At 35.8% G+C, this 13120-nt stretch overlaps 1 protein-coding gene across 4 annotated transcripts in view; it reads left to right on the top strand.

Annotated features, from left to right (window-relative positions):
- The window catches only part of LOC149842139 (sister chromatid cohesion protein PDS5 homolog D-like), a 39774-nt gene that overhangs the window by 14146 nt on the left and 12508 nt on the right, over positions 1–13120 (top strand). For 3 of the 4 annotated variants that reach the window (XM_089998933.1, XM_089998932.1, XM_089998935.1), the window contains exons 7-11: positions 3444–3494; positions 4164–4214; positions 5248–5289; positions 11514–12344; positions 12449–12562. In XM_089998933.1, the coding sequence (XP_089855059.1) occupies positions 3444–3494; positions 4164–4214; positions 5248–5289; positions 11514–12344; positions 12449–12562 (1089 nt within the window). The remainder of the gene's footprint in view (positions 1–3443; positions 3495–4163; positions 4215–5247; positions 5290–11513; positions 12345–12448; positions 12563–13120) is intronic. The other variant, XM_089998934.1, reaches the window with a different exon arrangement.

Below are 13120 nucleotides of genomic sequence, written 5' to 3'. Positions count from 1 at the left end.
TTCTGGGTGTCAACTGTTGAGGGTGTATTCAGAGCCTATTAACAAATTTAAAGATCTACCTGTGCCATCTGTGAGTTGTTTTACCGAGGGCATCTTCACTAAATCTAGACAGATCCACCTGACTTATGCTTATTTTACTGTTAACTACTGAAAAATCAAATACATCAAATAACTGCCTGATTTTCCGGAAAATTGCTCAAGCCAGTGCTTACGTTAGTGTCCGATTAGTTTTTGAATGGGAAATGTTAATCAAATGGTAGTTTTACTCTCGATCAAATAAATTGCCTAGTTTTTTAGAAATGCATTAAGTTAAAATCATTTACACTAATTTAGCTTTAACCACACAGCAGTGATCACCCAAATTGGTTTACAAATTTCCAGCTTGGTGGCTAGTGAAGGATCAGTTTCCTTTGGAATGAAATCTCGCGTCCGGTCTCTCTTTCAAGGAGATGTCGAGGTTCTGACAAGTGACAAGTAGGAAATTTGCTGATCATTTTATCCCTCTCTTGTCAGACTTCTTTGGCTGTTGTTCTAGGAGCTTGTTTCCCTCTTTCTCTTCTTTCTTTTAATGGATGTAAAGTTTTGCGCTCTTGTTACTTTTGCCACTTCCCCTAACCTTATTCCCTTTCATCATACAAGAGCTGGGCTGTAGATGTTATACCACCTGATTTCATTACTCTTACAACAACCCTCTCCTCCATCTCATTTCTTACTCTCTTTTCATTTGGAGACCAACATCTCTCCCATGACCCACTAAAAATCACACGGGGATATCTTGGGATTTTCTTTATCAGTTTGCCTGGGTTACTACTTGCAAATAGTGAAGGTATTTGGTTGTTGGATGAAATTTATTTGTTTAGAGGATGAATTCGGTTATCATTTTCAGTATTGTGATGAAGGAACTAGTGGAGTCTAAGGATCATATTGTCTAAACTAAACTCTTAATTATTCATTGTAGGATAGGGATGTAGCCTTTCCTATAGGGGTTGTTTGATCCCTTGTTCCCGCTGGGATTCAGACTGAAATCCCGCTGGGAACATGGTTTCGATCAATCTTTGGACGCGACAGACGCGTGGAACATGTCTACCGTGTCCATATAATGGTGTGATTTTCGTAACACCCCCCTGTTACGTTTAGAACATGGATGCGGGGTACAAGGTTTTTTTGAAAAAAAAAAGTCAGGGGAAGGGGTCCCCCGTCTCTCTCTCTGTGGCAGCGCCGATAGTGTGAGGCCAGTGGGGCTGAGGTGGCGCCCGGGTCCCCTTCATTGTTCTTCCCCTTTTCTTCTTCTTTTTCTTCTTCTTCGTTCTTCCCCTTTCTTCTTCCTTCTTCTTCTTTTTTTTCAGAAATTAGGGTTTTTTTCTTTGATTTTCATTGATTAGTTTTCTTTGATTGAATATTAGGGTTTTTTATTTTGATTTTCATTGATTAGGTATTTTAATCAAACTTCTTAAATTAAAGCTTTTTGTAGTTAATTTAATTAGGGTTTTTTTATTTGATTTTCTTTGATTAAGGTTTTCTTTGATTTGATTAGAGTTTTTATTTTTATTTTTATTTTCTATGATTAGGGCTTTGAATCACATTTTTTTAATTAAGGTTTTTTTAGTTAATTTGATTAGGGCTTTGAATCAAAATTTTTAAATTAAGGCTTTTTATAGTTAATTTGATCTATGATTAGGGCTTTGAATCACATTTTTTTATTTAAGATTTTTTTAGTTAATTTGATTAGGACTTTTCTTGTATTTTATTAGGGCTGTTTTTTTCTTTGATTATAGTTTGAATTAGGGTTTTTATTTAATTTTATGGTTTATTTTCTTATAGTTTATGATTTTTGGTTTATTTATGATTTATTTTTTTGCATTTTATGGTTTTATGATTTAATAGGGTTTGATAATTTGATTTAATAGGATTTGATATTTTTATAACAAACTTTCATAATTAGATGTAATATGACATTGATTAAATCATTTATATATCAAAAAAATATCAATTCCTATTTTTTCTCAAAATACTCAAATTTTAAACAATTTTTTATTTTTTAGATCCAATCCGAGATTTTAGATTTTAAGCAATTTTTTTATGTTATGGTATTTGGATTCAATTCTAGAGCCATATTCGGGGCAAAAATCCATAACAAACTTGTTAAAACATGTAAAATGGTAGGTAGACCGGGTCATACGATCCAAAATGACGTAATCCGACCCATTATCCATGACTGCCAGCAGACATTTAGAACACAACATCCGTGTACAGTCGAAAGAAACGTCAGACTTGGTATAGTTGTTATGGAATGGACAGAACGAGTGTTCTGTCCGTTTTGTTTGTTCATTTTGTCCAATCCTGGACAAGCCATCAAACAAGCCCATAATGATCTAGTAGATGTGGATCTACATCTTTTATTGTTTTTTACGCATATACTTGTTAGGTATGATATGTAGCCTTGTGTTTGATACCTTTTTTTATAATGATTTTGTATACAATGATCTACAATTTCTATTGTTTTTTACACATGTACTTGCTGGGTATGACATTAGGTATGCTATTTAGCCTTGTGTTTGACACTATGTCACATGGGTGCGGGTGCGACACGGGTGCGGCGCAATTTTAAAATTTTTGGACACGGGGACTCGGCTATATATATATATACATATATATATATATATAATATATCCTGTGTGCATATGTGTGGATATTGTCCTCTAAAGTTTGGCTCTAGCATGAGTGTTTTTATAAACTTTGCAAATTGTACTTTTGCTTTTGCAGAAAGGGGGGTCCGGGGGCTCCCAATTTTTTTTCTGGGGCTTATGTTTGAGACTCATGCTATATATATATTTTAAAAAATATATAAAAAATTCATTTTTTTTGTTTCTTACCCTAAAAATGGATAATTTTTGGACTCGGTCAATGTTGACCGAGTCCAAAAAAGGACGGACCCGGCCTCGACTCGTTGACCGAGTCCGACTCGGCGTTGACCGAGTCCGAGCCGTGTTCGAACCCACACCCGTGTCGGCACCCGGGTCGGGGCGTGTCGACTCAGGTGCGGCACCTCCCTAGCCGAGTCCGTGTGACATAGGTTTGACTTTGACACCTTTCCTATAATGATTCTGTATACGAAGATCTGCAATTTCTATTTTTTTATGCATATACTTGATATTTATGATATGTATGCTTGCGTTTGGAGAGGGAGGGAGGGGTGTTAATGACACATGAAAAGGAACAAGTGGTGAGAGAGAGAGAGAGGTTTCTAACTTGTTAGAAGCATGCTTGCACAAAAGTGTTATAAAGAGGAAAAGGAATCAAACATTTTATTTGTTGCTATCTCCCTTCCATGTTAAATAGTTTTATAATATTTCAAACATTTTATTTGTTGCTATCTCCTTTCCATGTTAAGTAGTTTTACAATATTTTTTAACTATTAACTTTTTTATGTTGATATATTGCAGACTGATGGAAGCAAGGTGTCCACAAATAATGGTCAGATCGTCAATAATGAGGTAATTGATCTCATGAATTTGATCAAGATTCAAACAAGGAATGCTCTTGGTTGAAACAAAATTCTTTATCGATTTTAACTCTGCAAGCAAACTGCTATTCTGGTTGGCTCAGTGAGAACCTTTTTTTCTTCACATGACCAACTTAAGCAAGATTCCACTTAGTCAGACATGTAATTATGAAGTAGCTGTTTGACTAAGCATGTCAGAATCAAGCAACTTCTCATATGTAGTGCTTAATTTCATTGGAGCTGAATACTGTGATTTGTTCTGTGATCAACTTGCTCAAATTTCAATACGGTGTCTGGTAACCCAAAATGTAAAAAAAAGGATGATTTCAGCATAATTTTCACTTTTCCATGTTTTTATTGAGGAAAATGATCACCATAATGCTCTTTGTTCTTGGAAAACATTTATGAATGTTAATGACACATGAAAAGGAACAAGTGGTGAGAGAGAGAGAGAGAGGTTTCTAACTTGTTATAAGCATGCTTGCACAAAAGTGTTATAAAGAGGAAAAGGAATCAAACATTTTATTTGTTGCTATCTCCCTTCCATGTTAAATAGTTTTATAATATTTCAAACATTTTATTTGTTGCTATCTCCTTTCCATGTTAAGTAGTTTTACAATATTTTTTAACTATTAACTTTTTTTATGTTGATATATTGCAGACTGATGGAAGCAAGGTGTCCACAAATAATGGTCAGATCGTCAATAATGAGGTAATTGATCTCATGAATTTGATCAAGATTCAAACAAGGAATGCTCTTGGTTGAAACAAAATTCTTTATCGATTTTAACTCTGCAAGCAAACTGCTATTCTGGATGGCTCAGTGAGAACCTTTTTTTCTTCACATGGCCAACTTAAGCAAGATTCCACTTAGTCAGACATGTAATTATGAAGTAGCTGTTTGACTAAGCATGTCAGAATCAAGCAACTTCTCATATGTAGTGCTTAATTTCATTGGAGCTGAATACTGTGATTTGTTCTGTGATCAACTTGCTCAAATTTCAATACGGTGTCTGGTAACCCAAAATGTAAAAAAAAAAGATGATTTCAGCATAATTTTCACTTTTCCATGTTTTTATTGAGGAAAATGATCACCATAATGCTCTTTGTTCTTGGAAAACAAGTTCCAACAAAAAATTGGTCCTGTGTAAAATGTTTCATGGTGTTCCCCAAAAAGCTCCTCTTTTTTTAATTACCGGAAGAACCTTTGACACCCTATTAGTGCTCATATATGAATGCTGATCACTTAAATTATACTATCATGGCTCCTCTTTTTTTTTTAATTACCAGAAGAACCCTTGACACACCCTATTAGTGCTCATATATGAATGTTGACCACTTCAATTATACTATAATGGCTTTCTCATTTTAAAGGAGCTGAAATAAGATCTCTTATTTGCTGCAGAAAGTAGCTAGATAGTGTTCATCAGTTCATGTGAAGGTAGCACCACTTACCTGGTTAAAGGGTTGGCAGTCACATATAGGGCAAGTTTAGAACAACTCATGTTTCAGATGATTCTGTATCTTGCTGGGGCAAACCATTTCTCAGGAATCTTCAACAACCTGTTAGGGACTTGTCTAGGCTTTGATGAGTATTTAGAAACTGAACTCAAGTTGGTCTGACCAGAGTTTGTGAGGCATTTAGATCAGAGTCACTTAAAATTTGTGATAAACTTTTGCTTGTAACATTTCCTGGTAATTTTCAAAAGTTCTAATTAGTTGTGGTCTTTTCACACAACCTGCAGAAAGATGAGAGCAAAGTGCCTGTCGATGTAGAGAGTACTCAGGTACATGTTTTCTTCTCTCTTACGTTTGTGAATGATATGTTCTTCTGTTCTATTTAGTATGTTTTCTTGGGAGGATGCGAATGTTCACTTTTTTGACTTTAATAACATGAAATGCATTAGTTTTTGACCTCTATGTTATACGTTATTGAATTTCAAAATCTTGAATGTGTTCTACCCAACATGTGCAAGGCTTATGTGAGTAAAAATGAGAGGGGATGCATGTTACCACCATGTCATGTTTTTCCTTTTTCCAAGATACGGAATTTAGAAAATTTACCTGCATTGCTAAATTTGTGGTTGGCGGCTCTTAAATCCATGTATCCAGCTCCATTTGTAGGATTTTGCAAATCATACATGAAAATGAATGAACAAGAATAGTAGTATTCAAGGTTGGGCTCATCTCAGTGTTCCCAACATTATACTGCACATTGGCTGAAGGAACATTGTTGGCTGGTCCTCTTCCAACATTTATATTATTGGTACTCTTCCCAAGATAATACCATTAACTATTAAATTTTATGCCATTGAATCCGATCATACATGTAAGAAGGTGCATTTTTTCTAAATAGAATATTAGGGGTAGAGAGCAATCCATGACCGGCTGAATTCATGGCACCTTGAAAGCCAAATCCCTGTCCTACCTCCATTGACACAACCTAAACCATTTCTTCCACGCCTATGAATTCTTAACACCAGAGTTGGACACATTCAACACATCACACAATTGCTTTGTTTGTCTAGTTTTTGAAATGGGATTTCCAATCATTTGGTCAAAAGTGGGTTACTTGTCTTTGCCATCGAGGGTGCAACCACATTCTGATATTCACATCAAGACCACTCAACATGGAAAAGCTTTTCATCTAGGACCAAATGACTACTGGCAGCCAGCCAATCTGGAATTACTCAAAGCTTACAAAAGAACTCCATTGTAGATGCACCTTTCCTCTTCATTTTCTGCAAATTGGACTTCTAGGGCATGTGGGAGGAGGGAGCTAGAAACCCGAAAATGCATTTACTTAGAGTTTGCAAAATAACTCTATGGGATAAAGTGGGTGTGATGTATTCAGCTAATTGCTGGTCCTTGAATGTTATGTAAAGAACTTTGAATTTCTAGTGTTTATTACTACTTGTGTGCATGATTGAGCACAATGCTCTAATCAACATGGATTAGTTGTGTAAAAGGGAACAATTCATATAATCGACATCAGAAAATTATCTGGACCAGGATTCAGGGGCAAACTGAGTAGATAGGGGGAGTTGAATGAAGAAGAATCAGGATTCAAAAAGATGTTGCTGGAGCAGGCAATGTACCGAAAAATCACAGCCAACAAGTTCTTTTTATTCCCTTTTTGTTGGATCTTCTTTTCTCTTTCTTGAGAATAAAGGGGGATTCAAGTCAAACTCAGATTAGGGAGATCAGGTCCATTGCAGGTGCTGACATCAGTCTGTTGGTGCATCCTCTCTACAATTGACATCATCAGTTGTATGGATAATGTCAGCTTGATGGCATTACCGCTATTTGATGTTTCTTTTGTATAAAAGATCTGCAGCCTAGAATTAAGCCAGTTTTTGGTTTCCCTTTTGTGTTTTGATGAAGAAAAGAATTTGGAAGCCAAGATGACATTTTGAAGACTAAAAATGAGTTTTGGTTTAGATTATGAGAACAATGTGTGACTCTCAATCAAGATAACAAAAAAAGAGAAGGAAATTTGATAATAATAAGTCTTTATAAAAGAATGAAAGGAAGAAACAAAAATCAGAGGATGGAGTTCTGCATGGTAATCATTTTCCTTCATTTCTGAGAAGTCTGCGCCTACCCCAAACTGCAAACAGTTGCATTTTATTTATAAGCAACTGCTAAATTTTAACAGTAGCAAATTAGCAATTGATTTTATTTCTACTAGAGGAATGCCCTTGGAAATCCATCATGTTCAATTCTGTGCTTCTACATGATAGCTACTTCCATTGTTGAAGGGCCTAGCCTACCAAGACACTGGTCGATTCTTTAGTGCAGCTGAGTGCTCCTAAGCTATTGCTGATGAATTTGTAAGGGGTTTCTATCGAATTGTAAACATTTTCCATCATGTTTGTTCTGTGAGAAAAGAATGAAATCAACTTCTATAATTAACTGAGTCCTACTGGGAACCAGTCACTGATATATTGAAAATATCACAAAAAATACCATCAATTTCAAACCAAACATTAGTAACGGGAATATATCATGATATATTCAATATATCGACAATTCATATATCTCGCAATATTATTGCGACTCGCGAGATATATCGCTACAGAAACTGCATGATTTTCAGATTCTGATTTTTTTAAAAAGCCCCAAATTTTTTATAGATAACATTTTGGAAAATCACTATGTTTTAAAGAAAAAATGAACTTGGTCTCAAAATTTGGTTTGATTTGGTTAAAAAGCCAGATCAAATTGATGTGTTTTGCAGATTTCATGATTTTTTTTCAAATTATCTTGTTTTCAAAAAATATGAAAAATGGATTTTAAAAACAAAAAAATTACTATTAATTTCTATTAATAAAAATGGAATGATTTGCAAAAAATCTGGAGTATTGGGTGAGATATGAGAAAATCCCCAAATCGAGTGTTGTGAGGGGCTGTTTCTGAGGAGGCATTTTGGGGATTATTCAAAACTTTAAAACATGGGGATTTAAAAAGTTTTAAAGGGTAAAATAGGAAATAAAAGCTTTTTTAAGAGACATGAGGACCTCGATTGGTTCGGTTGGATGGGTTGCGGTGGACAGCATGAAGAGAAGGAAAGGAAGAAGGGAAGGAAGTGAAGGAAAGAAGGAAAGGAAAAGAAGGGAAGAAAAAAAAGAAGGAAAGGAAAGATTGAAGAGAAGAAAGGGAGGAGAAGAAGGAAATGAAAGAAAGGAAGGATTTTTTACTTATTTTTTAGAAATTTTCTATTTTCTTTATTTTTACTTATTTTTTATAAATTTTATTTAATTTTTTATATATTTCCAAGATACAAACAACAACAACAACAACAACTACGCCTTCATCCCAAAACAATTGGGGTCAGCGATATGAACCAAAAAAGAAATTCATTTTGGGTCTTCCACATGAATCCTTTTCCTCCAATCATTTCTATCCAACGCCATGTCCTCGGTGAGGTTCAAAGCATTCATATCCTTTCCTATCATCTCCATCCAAGTCTTCCTAGGCCTACCCCGACCTCTTTTAACTAATAAATTTTCCCATTTCTCCAACCTTCTAACTGGAGCATCATTAGGCCTTCGCCGAATATGTCCAAACCACCGTAAACGATTCTCTCGCATCTTATTTTCAATGGGTGCAACACCTACCTTCTTACGTATCTCTTCGTTCTGAATCTTATCTTTTATTGTATTTCCACACATCCATCTAAGCATCCGCATCTCAGCTACACTCATTTTTTGAATATGATGTCTCTTGGCAGCCCAACATTCCGTACCATATAGTAAAGCGGGTCTAATAGTCGTCCTATAAAACTTTCCCTTCAACCGCAATGGCATTCTACGATCGCACAGCACTCCAGTAGCACTTTTCCATTTCATCCACCCAACCTTTATCCTATGATTTACATCTCCATCAATTTCTCCATACATTTGAATGATGGATCCCAAATATTTGAAATAATCATTCACCGGTATATCTTGCTCACCTAGCTTCACTACACTCCCATCACTACTTCGTTGCTTACTAAACCGACATTCCATATATTCAGTCTTACTCTTACTCAACTTAAAACCTCTAGCTTCCAAAATGTCTGTCTCCATAATTTTAACTTAGCATTAACCCCAGCTCTAGACTCATCAATCAAAACAATATCATCAGCAAACAACATACACCACGGTACATTTTCTTGAATTGATCTCGTAAGCTCATCCATCACTATCGCAAATAGGAAAGGGCTTAAAGCAGATCCTTGATGTAACCCAACCGTTATCGGAAAATTGGTTGTCACCCCTCCACAAGTGCGGACATTGGTTACTACTCCTTCATACATATCTTTAATTATACTAATGTACTTGAGAGAAACACCTTTCTTCATCATTGTCCACCAGAGAACGTCCCTAGGTACTCTATCGTATGCCTTCTCTAAATCAATAAAAACCATATGCAAATCTTTGTTCCTCTCTCTATATCTTTCAATAAGTTGTCTAAGAAGATGTATAGCTTCCATAGTTGATCTTCCAGGCATAAAACCAAATTGATTCTTCGATATCATGACAACCTTCCTCAACCTAGACTCAATCACCCTCTCCCAAAGTTTCATAGTATGACTCATGAGTTTTATACCACGATAGTTTGTGCAATCTAGTATATCACCCTTATTCTTATATAAAGGCACCAAAGTACTCTTCCTCCACTCATTAGACATCTTATTTGTTCGCCAAATCAAGTTAAAAAGATTTGTCAACCATTCTAAACCTTTCTCTCCCAAGCATTTCCAAGCCTCGATAGGTATATCATCTGGGCCAACTGCCCTTCTTGATTTCATTTTCTTCAAAGCCTCTGCAATTTCTTTCTTTTGAATCTTGCGCATGAAGTCACGATTTATCTCATGAAAAGGAATGGAGAAGTCTCCAAGATCTTGAGCATGACTATCATTAAATAGCTTATCAAAATAATCTTTCCATCTCTCCTTAATCTCCTCATCTTTGACTAAAACCCTTTGCGTTTCATCTTTGATACATCTAACCATACCCAAATCCTTCGATTTCCTATCTCTCATCTTTGCAAGCCTATAAATATCCTTCTCGCCTTCTTTGGTATCCAACTTTTCATAAACCTCCTTATATACCTTAGCCCTCGCGTTTCGAACAACTTTTTTAGCTTCCTTCTTTGCTATCATATACTTCTCCAAATTCTCATTATCACGACTCTTACTTAGATTTCTATAACACTCTCTTTTAACCTTAATAGCTAATTTGACATCCTCGTTCCACCATGATGTATCCTTACCTAGTGGTGCACCGCCTTTAGACTCACCCAATACCTCCTTAGCTACTTTTCTCATACCACCCGCTATCTTATTCCACATTGATTCTGAATCCTCCTCGAGACACCAATCAACTTCCTTAACTACCTGCTCTACAAACATTCCTTGTTTAGCTCCTTTCAGTGCCCACCACTTAATTCTAGGATCTATCCTATGTCTATCCCTTTTGCGGCATTGTCTAATTCTAAGATCTAAAATTAAGACTCTATGTTGTGTAGCTACACTTTCTCCTGGTATAACCTTACAATCGATGCAACAACCCCTATCTCTCTTTCTAAGTAGGAAAAAATCTATCTGACTCGTATTAACCCCACTTTTAAATGTTACTAGGTGAGACTCCCTCTTTCTAAACCAAGTGTTTGCTAAGATCATATCATAGGACAAACAAAAATCTAAAATCCTTTCTCCACTTTCATTTCTTTCTCCTATACCATAGCCTCCATGGATATTCTCAAATCCATCCCTACTAATGCCTACATGTCCATTAAGGTCACCGCCGATGAAAAGCTTTTCTCCATAAGATGTCTCTTGTACTACTCCATCTAAATCTTCCCAAAATTGATGCTTAATGGAATCATCTAAACCTACTTGAGGTGCATAAACACTAATAATATTAATAATATCCGTACCTAATACTAATTTAATAAGTAAAATTCTATCACCCTTCCTACGGACCTCAACTACATTATCTATAAACTGACAACTACATTATATATTTCCAAGATATTCCCGGGATTTATCAACTTTTTAAAATCTCTCCGAGAAATGCCCTCACCGAAAAATTACCTTTAACGATACAGGTGACTATGCTGGGAACAGGTGATCACGACTCACATGAATGTGGTGGTCATTGTGACTATAAAATTTGTTTGGCATCTGCCATTGATGGTTGGATGATGGTAAAATTGGAATTATATAGGCTGGTAGAGTGTGCATTGAAATCATAGGAACATAGATCTTGGCAGATGTTGTCCATGTCTTGTGGGCTTTGAGGAGAGTGTTCTGGTAAATATGTGGATAGACTTGGTCATATAAGAAAATTAGTAGCTATAAAAAAATGAGTGCAATTTTTAAATATTGATGGAAATGTTATTATAATGAAAATAGCAAACTTCTGTATTGTCTTTCCTCTTTCTATCAAGTATATCATTGCTGTTTGAAAATTTATAAAATGTTTCATCTGTTAATTAGTTTTCATTTTTTGATATACAGAAATCTGCAGAACAGGATAAAGAAAATGCTAGTCCGGGAGCTGTTGAAGATGCAGATCAATCAGTGAGAACAAAGTTGAGTAATGTATCTTTAACTTCTTCCAAAGAAGATTCTTCAAGGGATGACCATTCTCCTAAAAGAAATTCTGGACAAGTTAGCCTGGAAAAAGATACATCAGTTTCAACTGAAGTCTCTCCTGAGAATACGGATCAGCAAAATAACAAAATTGAAGCCATGTCTAGTAAAGCAACCAGGAAAACTAAGGCTCGCAAACCTAATTCTTTGAAAAACTCAACTGATGTTTCTGGTCTTGCTCAAAATGTTCCAGAAGATAAGGCTGCGGAGCAGTCCAAGAGTAAAAAGAGACGCATGAAGGAAAATGAACCCTTGCCATCTGAAGGTCCATCTGTCAATGATGTGGCTGTGGCTTCAGAATCTGAAAAAGAGATAAAGATTGAGACCGTGCAATCACTGTCCCAAAGTCAGCATCCTGTTGCAGCTCGTTCTAAAAAATCTCGTGGCAGATCTGCTACACAGAAAGAAGATGCCAAAGCTGAGCCTGAACCGTCAGCTTTGCCCAGAGAAGAATTAGGTACTTTAGCTGATGATAGTGGTAAAGAAGAAACATCACCCTTGATGATTAATAAATCTGAAAATGAACCAGAGAGCCAGAAAAGTGCAGAAGTTAAGTCAGTACAGCATTCATCGAAAAAGGCTGATGCTACAAATGATGATGAGAGTACACCAGCAACAAAACGCCGGGGCAGAAAGGTTAAGGGATCAAATGAGAAGATTAAAGATCACAGAAAAATGGGTGATTCTAGCAACAAGGTAGCTTCAAAATATGTTCTATCCACAACTGATTGTGTGAAGTTTTGTATATTTAGTATGTATGTCGCTTGAAATATTTTCATTTTGTTGTTGGTCTTGTTCAGAAGTCATCTGTTGTGAAGAAATCTGCTGATCTCACACTCCAGGAAGGGATGAAACATGCTAAGGGTTCCTCTATAAGAAGATCATCTGGAAGAAATGCTGTTTCAAAAGAAGAGGTAGACGTTTTTAAGAAATATTATTTTATAGTTTTAAGATGTGTTATGCATCTTGTTGCTTTATACAGTTTGTAAATAGACATTATGTATGGGTGGTTAACTTGACAGACGCTATTTGTAGATGTTGGAAATCATTTTGATGTAAGTTCATTGTTCTTGTTGTTGCTGGTGCCATTCTCGTTATCATGGATCTTCTTCTTTTATTATTATCATCGTCATCATCATTGAGTCATGGTGATGATGCTGTGTTGAACTTGTCAGACAATTGCGCACCCTTTTCATTTTCTTAGATAGTTATAAGTTATAAAAAAGTAATAAGATTGCCCTAAGAAAATGAGATGACTTTTTTGATGAAAGTGAACTGTTATGGTAAGAATATCTTCTTGATGCAGCAGCACCACAGAGTGATCTTGTTGGGATCCATTATTGAAGAAGACTAGGAAAATGCTGACTATTTTCACCATGTCATAGCTCGCATATGTAGATTCCCTTTCTTGTGGAGCTACAATGTTTTCTCCTTTGATCAACCATGAATGGAAATGCTGTGGGACTCTATCT

The sequence above is a fragment of the Nuphar pumila genome, chromosome 3, assembly GCF_984573655.1.
Source record: "Nuphar pumila chromosome 3, dmNupPumi1.hap1.1, whole genome shotgun sequence".
Classification (NCBI taxonomy): Eukaryota; Viridiplantae; Streptophyta; class Magnoliopsida; order Nymphaeales; family Nymphaeaceae; genus Nuphar; species Nuphar pumila.
This window is presented reverse-complemented; position numbering and strand designations above follow the sequence as displayed.